Here is a 15124-nt window from a genome sequence, read left to right on the forward strand (position 1 = left end):
ATCCCGAGAGGAAGAAGCCGCGCCGTCTGATAGAAGCACTCAGCGGGATTAGTGCTGCATCTGAAGCTGCTGGTCGACATCTCGCCGCCTTCAGTCGCCGTTCCTGCTCACGCTTTCCGGCGTACATATCCTTTTCTCTGCTACTGTGTTTTGTGTATGTTTGTGTTCGCCGCCGCGACACACACTCTCATTGCACTAAAAGAGCCGGGCGTCTTTTTCAAGACACCCCTTTTCCTGGTAAGGATCACGCAGCTCTCGCGCTCGCTGACGGCGCTGCCCTCAGCGAGCTAATGCCTACGGTGACTCTGAGGACTCGCCTGGCATCCTTCTCCGAGACTGCACCTCCGCCCGCCGCGGTACCGCGCCGTAAAAACCGCCGTACTCAACGGGTCCCGGAACCTCCCCCAGCCCGCAAAGCTCGCCGGTGCGCCCACCTGCTTCACCTGCTTCGCTGAGTCTCTTCCTGATGGACAGCGGCCGCCGCGTGCCGCCGCTTCCGTCGTGGATGTAGACCAAGAAGCCGCGTCTGGGGGGGATGATATCTGCTCTCCCTCTGTTCGAGCCGCGCAAACTGCACCGTTCACAGGGGATGTCAGGAGCGGAAGGTCACGGGGCTAGCTTTCTCTCTCCCTCTGTTCGAGCCGCGCAAACTGCGCCGTTCACAAGGGAGACCGGAAGCGGACGGTCACAGGGTTCGTTTTTTCTTTACGTTATAAGAAAAGCTACCTAGTTGCGCCCCATTCACCGGCGAAATGAGAAAAGAGTGTTTTTTGTCCCGCCGAGGCTGGACTTAACCTCCATTTTTCATATATGCTCGTGCTAACTGAAAGCTTATGTGTTCCCCCCAAGCGGGAAGGAAGTCGACCGGAAGTTGAAGCCGGCCGCGTGCCACCATCTTGTAGCAGAACTTCACCTGCTTATAGCATCCCATTGACTCCCATTCATTTTGGCGTCACTTTGACAGCGAATAACTTTACATCTGAGGCGTTTGAAGACTCCATTTGTCCATTATTTATTTCTAAAGAAACACGACAATGTATAAAATGCTCCATTACCTTGTAGCTTATGTTATGGCCCCGTAGAAGCAGTTTTTGTAAAAGTAGGCTAACGATTGCGTCATAACCACGCGACTCTCTGTCACACAGTAGAGAGATTACCGTATGGACGGGAGGAGAAGCTTGCGGGCAATCAGGGAGACGTGGAGGCGAAATGACAAAATAATTAATCATAATACCTAGCAAAAGTTTCTCCTGCTCCAAGATCATTGACAGCTCATACTCACACTCTCCGTCTCTGCAAGTTTCTGAAGGGAATGATTCAGATTTCTCGTGCCACAGCCACTAGAAGACAGACGGGTTGCTCACGTGACATCTACGTCGTCAAGCTCTGTTTGAGTCTGCGCGTCAGGAAAGGAAGTGCTAAGAAATCGCAAAAAATGGGCTTCACTTGTCTCAATTGAGATCCAATGAGATGGCTCTGTCCACTTCTTATACTGTCTATGGTTCCCCCCTGTGGCTCAGCGGTGGAATCTAAGGCTTTCGCACGGGAAAACCGGTTTTCGAATCCTGGGTATACCGGCACACAAAATTATGCCGTCAATGCTTCGCTCTGTCAGTTCCCTTAAAAGGCGACTGCAGATGTGTATTTTGCAGCCAACGAGCGCATTGTACAACCCGCTCGCCTGCACCCAGACACCGTTTCTATGGTTCGCGTGCGTCGCTGGCGAAATGAGAAAAGAGAGTGCTTTTAGTCCCGCTGAGGCCGGACCAGTCTTCATTTCTCATTCCCCTCTGAAGTTCAGGCGACTGGAAATATCAATATTGCAGCAAACGAGCCTGTTATAAATACACGCACGCCTGCAAACAAACGCCAAAGCATACATGTTGACACTATCTTATATGCTCGTGCTAACTGAAAGCTTATGGATTCCCCCCTGTGGCTCAGTGTTGGAATCTTAGGCTTTCGCACGAGAGACCCGAGTTCGAATCCCGGGTTTACTGGCATAAAATTATGCCGTCAATGCTTTCGTTCTGTCAGTTCTCTTAAAGGCGACTGCAGATGTGTATTTTGCAGCCAACGAGCGCGTTGTACAACCCGCTCGCCTGCGCCCAAACACTGTTTCTATGGCAACACAAAGTATTCCTAGCCGCTGCGGTCGGACTCCCACCAAAACTTCTCGCTCGCTCAGTTCCAGGAATTGCGACTGTTCCAGCGTATTCTTCTGCAGTAAACAAGTCGGCAACACAGCCCGCTTGCCTGCACACAAACGCCGTTTTTACGGCGACCCAGATAAATCCCATAAAGAGTGTATTTTCTGGTATTCCGGCTACGGCCGATGGTGTTATGAGTGTAGTAAAAATTCCCACTGCCCAGTGCCCATTCCTACACACAAACACGGCCCGCCACACACGGCCCACACAAATAAAATCGACTCATGTCGATTGTGCACCAAATGTAGTGATTGTGCCCACGTCCCAGTGCCCGCAAACACTACACACTACATGTCTCACGGTTTCTATAAAAACGAAACCAACGCACATACAGTCTGCACAAACAGACGGTGTTCTCAGCGTTTTGCATGGGCCCGATGTCCCGCGCCCTCATTCGCTCACAGACATAATAAACCCCATGGGGTTCGCCCCGCTCGCTCTCTCTCAGCACACCGCTGTAGGAGAACTGAGCGCGGGCAGGCTGCCCGCTGTGATCAGCGCGCCCCCAGTCTCACACGCTGCAAGCGCGGCGCTCATGTTACAGCACACCGATGCTCTCCGCTCGCCACTAGGTCACGACCAGAGCCCAGATATCATTCTACCCCTAGCCACTCACACGAAAGCGTGGGCAGAGCTTCCCGGAGTATCAGAGTGGGTGTTGAACATTATAGAAAGAGGCTATTCTCTACAGTTCGGTCGACGCCCGCAACGCCAAGCGGCGTGAATCGAAACTACGGTGAAAAAGGAAGTAGCACACCTACTTCGAGCCGAAATAGCGAAGTTACTGAGCAAAGGGGCTATAGAACCCTTATCACAAGCTCAGAGCGAAGGGGGCATGTACAGCAGATATTTTCTGGTACCCAAAAAAGACGGGGGTCTCAGACCCATTCTAGATCTAAGACGACTAAACAAACCACTTCTGAAACGACTGTTCAGAATGCTCACGACCAGGAAAATCCTCTCGCAAATTTGCCAAGGGGACTGGTTCATGTCGATAGATCTGAAAGACGCTTATTTTCAAATACAAATAGCGTCACGTCACAGGCGATTTTTGAGATTCGCCTTCGAAGGCCAGGCATATCAGTACACAGTCCTGCCGTTTGGCCTATCCCTGGCACCTCGTGCATTCACGATGTGCATGGATGCAGCGCTCGTACCCCTCAAGCTCCGAGGCATACGAGTGCTGAATTATTTGGACGATTGGCTGGTTCTAGCTCGATCACAGTCAGAGCTCATAGAACACAGGACCATATTACTCGATCACCTCGAGAATTTAGGTCTCAAAGTCAATTGGGCGAAGAGTTCGCTGTCTCCCAGTCAGAAAATATATTTTCTGGGTAAAGAACTGGACTCGCTGTCTATGACAGCACAACTGTCACCGCAGCGCAGGCTGAGTATTCAGCGCATGACAGAAACTTTTCGCCACGGCACTTTAGTCCCGCTCAAAAAGTTTCAGAAAATGCTGGGTCTCATGGCTTCAGCATCTTCAGTGCTTCAGCTGGGTCTGCTTCGCATGCGCCCGCTGCAGTACTGGTTAAAACCGCGCGTTCCGCGCAGAGCATGGACCTCCGTTCTCTTGCGCCTCAAGGTCGATCAGAAATGCATCGCAGCTCTGAAACCTTGGACAGTGACCGATTGGTACCGGTCAGGTGTAAGCCTGGGAACTTCCTCGAGCGTGAAGGTGGTGTCTACGGACGCCTCAACCTCGGGATGGGGAGCGCTGCTAGAGGGCAGACCGTTCTTCGGCCAGTGGTCAGAACGGGAGAAGCTTCTACACATAAACTGCCTGGAAATGATGGCAGTCGACAACGCGCTGAGGCGCTTTTGTCCCCATATAATAGGACACCACATCCTGGTCCGTTCGGACAACATGTCAGTGGTGGCTTATATAAATCACCAAGGAGGTATCAGATCCAGAACCCTTCACAGGCTGACGGAACGCCTCCTGGTCTGGGCTCAGCACAATCTGCGCTCGCTCAGAGCAGCGCATGTGCCCGGCCACCTGAATGTGGGACCAGACAGACTGTCCAGGAACAATCTGCCGGCAGGAGAATGGTCTTTACACCCGCAGACAGTCAAACTGCTGTGGAGGACATTTGGCAGAGCGAAAATAGACCTATTTGCGTCTCAAGAGAACGCTTACTATCAGGGAAAACGGATGCCCAGTGCTACTCGTCGCCCCATTATGGACGAACCAAGCCTGGTTTCCAGTCCTGATGCAGCTGACGAGTACCGCCCCGTGGCCGATACCGGTGAGGAGGGATCTCCTCTCGCAGGCAAACGGCTCGATCTGGCATCCTTGCCCGGAGCTTTGGTCCCTACACGTGTGGGCCATCAACGGGTACCCGTTAACCTCCCAGCGGGAGTGTTAAACACGATCACGCAGGCTAGAGCTCCATCTACGAGACGGGTCTATTCCTCAAAATGGTCTGTGTTCACTAGCTGGTGTACAGCGCGTGGCACTTCACCCTCACACTGTGGGGTGTCGGAGGTTCTTTCCTTTTTACAAGAGCTTCTGGATAAGGGCAGAGCCCCATCCACGCTCAAAGTTTATGTGGCGGCCATAGCAGCGTTCGCTGAACCAACGCTTGGCCAGTCATTAGGAAGGAACGATCTGGTCATTCGCTTCCTTAGAGGAGCTAAGAGGCTGAATCCTCCCAGACCTCCCTCGGTTCCCGTTTGGGACCTTTCCACGGTTCTGGAAGCCATGAAAGGTGCCCCATTCGAGCCAATACAATCAATAGACCTAAAACACTTGTCTCTCAAAACAGTGTTTCTTCTGGCTCTCGCTTCAGGGAAGCGCATAGGGGACTTGCAAGCGCTCTCAGTGAGCGCGACGTGTATGGAGTTTGGACCTAATGACTCGAGAGTCATACTCAAACCAAAGCACGGATATGTTCCTAAATCCCTCAATACACCGTTTAGGGCACAGGTGATCTCCCTGTCGGCCCTGCCGGTATCTGAAGAGGAAGGGGACGCAGGCTTCCTTTGCCCGGTCAGGGCGTTAAGAGCCTATGTGTCTCGCTCATCCGTTTTCAGACAGACGGAGCAGCTCTTTGTTTTGTTCAGCGGACGTTCTAAGGGACTAGCCGCGTCAAAACAGAGTTTATCCAGATGGATAGCCAATGCTATAGCGCTAGCTTATACATCTAAGGGCCTGCAATGCCCGTTAGGTGTCAAAGCGCACTCCACGAGAGGCATGGCCTCGTCGTGGGCTTGGTCTAGTGGGATTGCCTTGCAAGATATCTGTATGGCGGCAGGCTGGGCCTCCCCGTCTACATTTATAAGGTTTTATAACCTCGAGGTTCCCGCTTTACAAGCTAAGTTGCTCTCGGTCTAAATTTTCAGTATTGCCTGCCCGATGCTATCGGCTCAGGATGCTGAAACTGCTAGAGCGTCGATCACTGATCGTCTGTATACTTCTGTGGGCAGTGCGTAAGTCCCCCATATTTATCAGTCCAGGCCGAGTTCGCCCTGGCTGTGTGGAACACTTGATATAATCTGCTCTTATTAGAGCTCTATATTACAGGAATGATGCTATTCTAGCCCCTCTTCCCGGATTCTCTGTGAGTCCCGTGTGAATAGGCACTGTATGAGCCCCGGGTCCCAACACTAAAGTCCCCCTTGGGACTTTAGTGTTGTATCTCAAGCACGCACGGCATTTTACACTGTGTTCCCCTAGCGTAAGATATTACGCAGTACGAGAGAACCTCTCGTAAGAGAACGTACTCGGTTACTAACGTAACCTCGGTTCTCTCTAGAGAGGGAACGAGTACTGCGTATCTTGCCGTGCATGCATCACGCTCTGGTTCGCTTCGGCGATGAAAAACTGGTCAAACCAGCCTCTCGAGGCTATATTTATAGCCGGGCCCCACCCTCTTTTGGCGGGACATGACGTATTGGGCGCGAAGCGCCCTCATTGGTTCTGACATCATGAGGGGCCTCTCTCGATAGGCTGGTGCAGTTGCTGCAGAGCAGCCAATGGGCGCGCGAGCTGTCTCGCCCATGTCTGCATGCTGCTGCAATGCGTTTTACATTATTGCAAAATTAAGGATAATTTTTTGTATCTCGTGGAAAAGAGGTTTTCCCCTAGCGTAAGATATTACGCAGTACTCGTTCCCTCTCTAGAGAGAACCGAGGTTACGTTAGTAACCGAGTACGTTTTTATGGAAGTGGTTTTCTATTTCAGTATGGTATCAAATATTTTAGCTTATATCAGCTTGGTTTTTTCAAGCACAACCTCTTTTGATAATTTACCAAATTTGGTGTGAATACATTATCTTCAGGGCTTATTTTATTCACATGAAAATTTCCCCACGCAGATTACACAAAACATGACTCAAGGCCATATCTTGCCACATACAGGAGTCAACAGTCTGTTTACTGTCTGCAATCAAAATGCAATCACTGTTAAATAGAGTAGGCCTAGGCCTATCCCTACTAAATACAATCAGTGTCCCACAGAAAAGAAAGCAATGTGTCGTTTATAGTCCTATTCAAATGCACATCCTGTTTGAGGATCACAGCTGCCAAACAGCATTTTGAACTCAAAACACTGTTGAACATCTGGGCGGACGCGCATGCGCATATAAAATTAGGTGAAGAAATCGAACTCGCAAGCAACTTTTCAAACAATTACTTTGCTCTGCCTTTTTCCTGTTATAAAAAGGTGACAGCAGCCAGTCAGTTTAGGGGTGGCGTAAAACGGATAAGTGAAGAAATCAGATAGTGACGTTGCATATGCCATTTCACAGGAAGAAGTTGAACTTTTCTGCAACGCTATAAAGTGGAGTATGTTGCTCCAGACCGGCGGACACAGCGCTTTTGTTTTGAAACTGACATTGCTTTTATGCCTCTTTATATAAGAAAACGTCATTCAAGTCGGGTTTAGGACCATTCTTATGATTTTTTTTTCCGCGGATGTATAACTCACCATGACAAAGGCAACTCTCAGGACCGTGGCAACCACGGCGACGCTTTTCTTCTGTTTATGTTTTTCATCTTTTAAAGCAGACATCCCTTCTTGCCACGGCGCCTACGACCTTTACTTTGTTTTAGACCGGTAAGTAACGTTACTCGGAAATTTAAATGTATTTCAAGACAAAATATATCTACTTATGGTGCTCAGACTTACTGTTTATAGGGTTGCATATTGTTTACACAATACATAGACTCGTGTTTGTTGGTAAAGGTGTGAATAATGTCCAATAACTGTCCGTGTCAGCTATTTCACAGTTTGACCTAATTTTACATGTGTGTCAGGCGACCAGCACCATCCAGGGGCCACACAGCAAGACACTTGGCTTACACAGTTTTGATTGATACAGGGGAATTGATGATTGTAAAAGCTGTGTGCAGTGGAGAAACGCTGTCATCTTCTGTTTCTGAAGTCTTGATTGTGACTATTCATTTGTCTTTCTGTAAGAGATGCACACTAGTTCAAGAAGTCTATCTATCTATCTATCTATGTATCTATGTATCTATGCAGTGTGAAGCATTTCACTCAGTTCCCTGATCATTACTATTCAATTTCAGTGAGTGAAGAACAAAATTATGTTTGAATTATGTTTATCGCATGCGTTATGTGTTAGGCACGTTATCATCTCTGACAGACAGCATCTATCTATCTATCTATCTATCTATCTATCTATCTATCTGTCTGTCTGTCTCCCTATCTATCTATCTATCTATCTATCTATCTATCTATCTATCTATCTATCTATAATCTATCTATCTATCTACATCTGTCTGTATGTTTAATGTACACAAGTTCAAAAAGACTAACTGGCTATCTGCTTGTCTGTCTGCCTGTCATCTTTATCTGTAATGTTTCATATTAAATTATAGTTACACCCTTTTGAGAATAGTTGTTGGCCTCTGTGCAGTCCACAGGATGATGGCACTGATATGCTCTTTGCTCTTTTTAAAGAACTGAGAGCAGCACAGAAATAGGCAGGCATAATGACCAGTCAAAGACTAGCAGATCCGGCCTTCAGCGTCTGTGCCTGGAATGAAACTTGCCTTCACATCTCCAGATCATTCCTTATATTAAATGTGGTTTGATGTTCTCTGATGGTCCCACTAAAGCGTATCTAGATTCTCTGACCTTGGCTTGATACATAGAAGAAGACAATGCATAAAAAATTATTTTCTAATTACCTATCGCTTGTGTTTTATGTTCTCAGCACATGCAGAGTGGACTATAATTATTAGTTCATTACCTTGTAGCTATTACATCAAGGGCACATTTTACACACCTTTTTTCATTAAAGACACTGCATTGCGTTGAGGTTAATGCCGCAGAAGTCCACTTTCATGGATTTTATGTTGTGAAATGTACAGATTTCTCAATAATTAGTGAGAAATTATTATGAAAGCATCTCCGTATATCTACAGTTGCATTTTGGCTATGCGTTCATTGATAGCTCTGCTTGATTTTATGTTGATTTGTGTGGTTGTGTGGTGTTGATTTGCTCTGGCTTTTGAGTCCTAGCTTGGCAAAAGTTGTGTGTAAATATTTTTTTTAAAATATTGAAAATATTTCACAATATTACTGTATTTTTCATAAAATAAATGTAGCCTTGGTGAGCATAATAGACTTATATAATAGCAAATGTTAGCATGGACATCGGCCACTGACTGGTAGCTTGATGTTTGGTGTTGGAATGATGCAGTGGTTTTAGGACTGAGTGCTGCTGGGAACTGAAGTGGTTAGCAGTTGTAATAAAGTGCCGTGACTCAGTTTGTGTTGTGTGTTGGATGTAGACAGACTCCATAATTTCTCTGAGATACACAAGGATTAACACTGAAGTGTAGCTGACTCAGCCTCTTTGCCACAGTGTAATCAACAGCACAACTCTTGCAGTAACCACATGAAGACATTTGACTTAAAGATAATTATAATAGATAATATAAAAAAAGATAATAGTCTAAAAGATAATATAAAAGTATAATTTCTAAGTTTCTTTTTTTGTTTTGTTTTTTATGCTGACATTGTTTTTCATGCTTCGTTACAGATCTTCAAGCGTGGGGGAACACTGGGGTCAGATCTATGACTTCGTCAAAAATCTTACAGAGAGATTTGTGAGGTAAATATTATTGCTTTATTTTCTTTTATTGTTTTATGTCAAGTCAGTTGTACAGTAATGATTCTGAATGTAACTCCCAATCCACCACATCAAAGGAAGTCAGCCATAACAACTTGAATCAAAGCTAAATGCTAACTTGGCTACACAGCAGCTACACATCTGGTTCTAAGATGGCCCTACAGTGGGGGGACTAAATGTATTATAAAAAAAAATCGCCAGATGAATGTGAACTTATGTAACGTTGACTCAATGTATGTGCCAGTACAGACGGTAGCGACCTAGCCAGAAGAAAGCAGTCTGCTTGAGAAAATAGCAAAGGGAGCAGGTGGGAGTGGGTGGCAAGGAGGCTCAGTCTTCTGGGCTGTGAGAATGGCCATTTGCACTGCAACCATCCAACAGCACACTTATCCCTCACACATGAAAGGAGAAGACGCAGCCAATGTACTTTAAGTCATGAGTGCAGGAAGACCAGTGCAGTCTGCCATAGACTTTGATGGTCTTCTGTTGTGCCATGTGGTCTGTTTTTAAGCGTTGAATGGACCTGGTGTATAATATCTTTAAGAATTATCTCGAAAAGCTGTGCAAAGGGTTCCCGTGTTGTTTAATGGTATAGCCTAATAAGGGACCAACCCGAAAGATGACACAAGTAGTTTACAACATATCTTCAGGAACATTCAAGGTCAGTTCCTTTTCAGGGCAATTATTTGTTCACGCAGGGCATCGTAATACCATTTGGCGATTCATTGTTATATTTATCACTCAATCAGCCTGTGAAATGTTCAGTCCTCCTGCCTGTTCTTCATTTGGGGCTGCTTGAACACATTTGGATGTTCTCCCTGAGTATCTCGTGTGGGGGATGGTTGTGGATTGGATGTCATTCTGAGTGAGAAAAAGCAGCACCTCGCCTTATGCTTAGTCCTGAGACCTGACTTCAAATGTGTAGAGAAACCCAACATGTTCCTATGCTGTATCAGATTTCATGACAGAATGTTGTGAAAAAGACCAACTGCACCATTGAAATGTACTTGTCATTATCAGCTATACATTTTTTTGTCAGATTATGTATCAGTTCCCTCTGAGAAAAAAAAAATGTTATTCCAATATCATTAAGAAACAAAATCCCTGTTTTTTGTAAACCAGCAGTTTTGTAAATGCATGATAGCATTAGTGTTGTTATTGTTAACTAAAACTAAAACTATTGAAATAACTGAAATAAAATAAAATGTTGCTTTGGCAACTAACTGAAATGAAATGCTGAAGTTGAATTGTTAAAATGACTAAAGCTAAAGCTGAAAAAAAAAGATGCTAAAAAGAAAAATAAACAAATACAAAAATTAAAAATAAAAGCAATTTCAAAAATGGAAAACATTTTGAATCGCTTGAACAAAGAAACATACCATAATTAATGTCATTGTTGTACTTTTTGAAAATTGACAGAGGTCCAAAAAATGCACATCTTTATTGCATCACTGTCCAGAAATATCGTGTGGCTGCATGTTTGTCCTATTCATATTGCGAAAGGTAGGAGGAATAAATATAGGAAGTGACAGGTATAAAAATAATCACCAACAGGATGTATGCATGAATCACACATGACAACCTGTTTCCTGTCTATATATCAATTAATCACTTCCTTGGTCCAAGCAGAAGAGGGGTTTTTTTCCCAGTCACAAGCTTTTATTAGCTTGTCACATTGGCTATCTTACTCATAAACCAACTCTGATGATTGTGAAAGGAACATGAGGACAGCAAGACTTTCAACATCACAGGATTTCTCTGGTAGCATCATTTGCACCAATGCTTGCAATTTAGCTTTATTATTAAAGTATACATATATAAGTCACTTCTGAAGAGCTTTTTTACTGTGGTACAAAAAAGAGATGTGTATAACTAGAATGTGCAGCTGTACTTGATTTTCCATTTGTCACTCATCTACAGCGTTTTTCCATTTTTCTCATATTTTTTCATTCCAGTCCAAATATGCGAGTGTCCTTCATAGTGTTTTCATCAAGAGCAGAGTTTGTGTTACGGCTCACTGGAGACAGGTATGGAATCAGGCTTGCATGAATTATTTGCAGTCCCTAGTGTAAGAAAGCTAGTAACACGCCATGTGTTTGTGTTGTTTAGTACATTAAAGACGAGTACATATTTATAGTGTAAAGGTTTCCTTCATATGTACATGACCATGACATCATATTGCATGCACATACACATACACTCACACTCATCAGAATATTTCTTGCTTTTCATTATCAGGGGAAAAATTAATGATGGCCTGAGGATTTTAAGTGAGGTCAATCCAGCAGGAGAAACCTATATGCATGAAGGAATGAAATTGGTAAATATATGAACAGACTCAAATATATGAACAGTGGAATGAAATGTGCATTTTTACAATTAATTTATCTAAAAAAGAAGAAGCTTTTTTTCATGTTTTGAGGAGTGAATGAAACACTCAAATCAGCTTGACTGACTGTATTTCCTGTACTTCAGTCTTTTACTAGAATAAACAAAATAAAACTGTAAACTGATTGGTTCCCCTCGTGACCATGATAAGGCATAATTACATCTATCTAAATAAACACATCACATTCAGTGTCCTGAATCTGGGCTCAAGTTGAGTTCTGTGTAAGTCTTTATTACAATGATAGATACATTATATATATTTATATAAATTACTGTGCATTTTTATCCCTGCAGTTTTTGAGAAAATTAGGTTTCTACCAATACAACTTTATAACCCCTTCTTCTTTCCAGGCATCTGAACAAATGAAAGAACAACTTAAAAAGTCCTCTAGTATCATTGTGGCCTTAACTGATGGAAAGCTTGATCCATATATCTATCAACTCACTAAGGACGAGGTGAGCTGTTATCTAACGCTTTACATATTTTTATACTTTTATAGCAACAAATGATTTCGTTGTTATGACTGTATGTTGTGTTTATAGGCTGATATAGCAAGGAATCATGGAGCTCGTGTGTACTGTGTTGGCGTAAAGGACTTTGATGAAGAACAGGTAATGTTGGCATTCCAGCAGATTTTAAAATAATGTACATACTACATGCATGCACAGAATCTATTTGCAAATAACACTTCAAATGCTCTCTAAAGCTCCACCAAGTGCAGGGGTTTTGCAGAGTTGCCTGTAATTGCAGGACTGATGCTCTTTTCCTGTTTCTGTAGCAATGACAAACTGAGTTAAAGGAGAGGAAATGTCAGCACGTTTTTTTTTCTTGCTTGGCTATCAGCCCTGTTATTATTATCTTTCTATTTGCCTGCCAACAGCTCGCCGATGTGGCTGATAATAAGGAGCAAGTGTTCCCAGTCAAAGGAGGCTTTTATGCTCTCAAAGGCATCGTTAATTCGGTAAGTTCTCCATGCCAGGTGCTCCCATCCCAAAAGGTGTGATAAATGCCTCTGTGGTTTTAGCCCAGGAGTTCTCAAAGTGGGCTAAAAAATGTAGGTCCCTATGATATCCACAATGCAGAAATGTATAATGCGGAATGTCACATAATTTGGCAAATTTTGGATTAATACATCAAATGTACACTTAAAGGGTTAGTTCACCCAAAAAGGAAAATTCTGTCATTAATTACTCACCCTCATGTCATTCCAAACCCGTAAGATTTAAAAAATCTGTTCTGCGTATAAAGCGATTTTGTCTCATCAGAAAGTTTTGACTAAACAGCTCAATTCATATAAATTAGTTTTACAATCTCTTTATGAACTTTTTGAAGCGTCAAAGTGGTAGTTGCATAGCTGTCAATGGAGGGACAGAAAGCTCTCAGATTTCATCAAAAAGATCTTCATTGTGTGACAAAGATGAACAAAAGTATTAGGGGTTTGGAACGACATGAGGGTAATCAAATGATGACAGAATTTTCATTTTTGTTGAACTAACCCTTTAATTAAATTGTGATATGCATTAGCGTCTGTGAATATTAAAGTTCAAAAAGACTGCTATTTAAATATGAAGTCTGCATGCTCTGTTCTGCTCTGTTCTGCACGTCTTGTTCATGTTCTCTGTGTGAATGAGCGCCACAGGCAAGCATTTTCACATACTCAAGCACGCAAGATGCTCTTGGTGTTTTTAGCGTCTGCCGTCTCACTATATAAGGACATGAACACATGCACTTCATTTCCAGAGCTGTTCTGAGAGTCACTTCAGCATTTCAACATTTCATTTGATAAAACTATCATCATATCATATGCACACAGAAACTCAAAGGTATTCACGACAACCCGTCAAAATAAAGGTTCGGTTTAACTTGAAGAAATGATATCAGAAATATATTGTTATTGCACTGTATAATGTACTTCTCACAGTAATAATAAATAAAAATTAAGGAATAATCAAAATTTTTCGTCTATGTTTTAATATAATTTAATTTAAGAAATGCGGCACTTTGCCACAATACATTTGATTACATTTTTAAAAGATTAAATCTTTGAAATATTAGCCTTCATTTCATTATTTCCTTTTTGACAGTAAATTTGTATTAAAATCACTGTTATAATTATGAGGCGGTCTTTGGAAAATGTTATCCCGTCTAAGGGGTCCCTGGCCCCAAAAAGTTTGAGAGCCCCTGTTTTAGTCGACTAAGACAGATCCATTCTTAAGCAATCATTTAGCCGACATTTCTTTAAAGAGACTTGCATTAGACTTATCATGTGAACAGCCCTGGAGCAAAAAGGGGTTAAGTGCCTTACTCATGGGAAAAATGCTAAGAGAAACCCATGTTTTAACCCTTAAGCCACCCCAGTACTGAACTAAAGTAGACCATTTTGTCTGTATCTTGTGTTCTTTGATATGGACATATTTTTGCAGTTAAAAATTGGCTTCAGACAGATGCATGATGCTAAAGCAGTCCAGATTTGTTATTTGACTAAAGTTTTTAAAAATGCTGTTTTGCAAAGCAACTTTATAAAATATAGCTTTTGAAAGCTCTAGCACTAGGTTGTATATTGTTGGTTATAAAGGACTCTGCAATAATGTGTTTGTGAAGCGGATTCATCTTACACAAGTCTATTGACAATTCATTTGTGATACTTTCCATTTGCTTCATGATGCTTTGAAGTGTTCCTTGTCATGGCATTTACCGATGATGCGGTTTAACATTGTAAACAGGGTTCGAAGACTGAACATCATCTGCCATCAGTAAACCATCAACAGCTGAGGTCAGTGTTGTTGAACATGGGTGTGTTGTTTTGTGACCACAGGAATCAGTTTCTGGGATATTTTTCAGGTTTAGTCATGCAAGACAAAAGACAGGACCTCCTTGTAATTTATTGTTTTGTTCAGAAAAGAGATATTGAAAAAGACCTATCATCTCGTTACTTAGTTAGCTTGTTTGGCCAAATGGAGTTTCAGGCCCAGCAAAACATAGGCATTCTCTAGTGATTAGTAATCTTGGAGGCTGGGCTAGTTGGCCTCATGTTGCTCTCTGCTCAGATTTCCAGGATTTGAGATCATCTGTGCAGCTTTGCAGTCCGGGGCTAAAGTAGACTTAACAGAGATTTTGCAAAAAGCAAAAGCCTAAAGAATAGATTTATTCAGGCCTATTTTAATATTCCAAGAATGTTTTGATTGATGGCAGTTTTTTTTTAATATTTTGTGGCCATATCATAATGTTTGCATGATATGGTTGATTGGCGCATATCTACTCTACTGTTCAAACATTTGGGGTCAGTAAGAATTTTTATTTTTTTTAAAGAAACTTAACTATTACTCAAAGAGACAGAAAGAACTAAGCATGGTTTTCTCAGTAAAATACATAATGTTGACCCAATGGTGATGTGAAAGGGAAAGATTTTGCGGTCAGAT

The 15124-nt window shown here is 43.1% G+C and overlaps 1 protein-coding gene across 1 annotated transcript in view; it reads left to right on the forward strand.

The window, feature by feature from the left end:
- The first annotated feature begins 6779 nt into the window (after window positions 1-6779).
- Window positions 6780-15124, forward strand: part of antxr2a (ANTXR cell adhesion molecule 2a) — a 48355-nt gene continuing 40010 nt past the window's right edge. The window contains exons 1-7 of the mRNA XM_079870432.1: window positions 6780-7272; window positions 9227-9298; window positions 11272-11343; window positions 11555-11636; window positions 12056-12160; window positions 12248-12316; window positions 12586-12666. Of these exons, the coding sequence (XP_079726558.1) occupies window positions 7145-7272; window positions 9227-9298; window positions 11272-11343; window positions 11555-11636; window positions 12056-12160; window positions 12248-12316; window positions 12586-12666 (609 nt within the window). The 5' untranslated portion in view covers window positions 6780-7144. The remainder of the gene's footprint in view (window positions 7273-9226; window positions 9299-11271; window positions 11344-11554; window positions 11637-12055; window positions 12161-12247; window positions 12317-12585; window positions 12667-15124) is intronic.

The sequence above is a fragment of the Squalius cephalus genome (genome assembly GCF_949319135.1).
Source record: "Squalius cephalus genome assembly, chromosome: 5".
Classification (NCBI taxonomy): Eukaryota; Metazoa; Chordata; class Actinopteri; order Cypriniformes; family Leuciscidae; genus Squalius; species Squalius cephalus.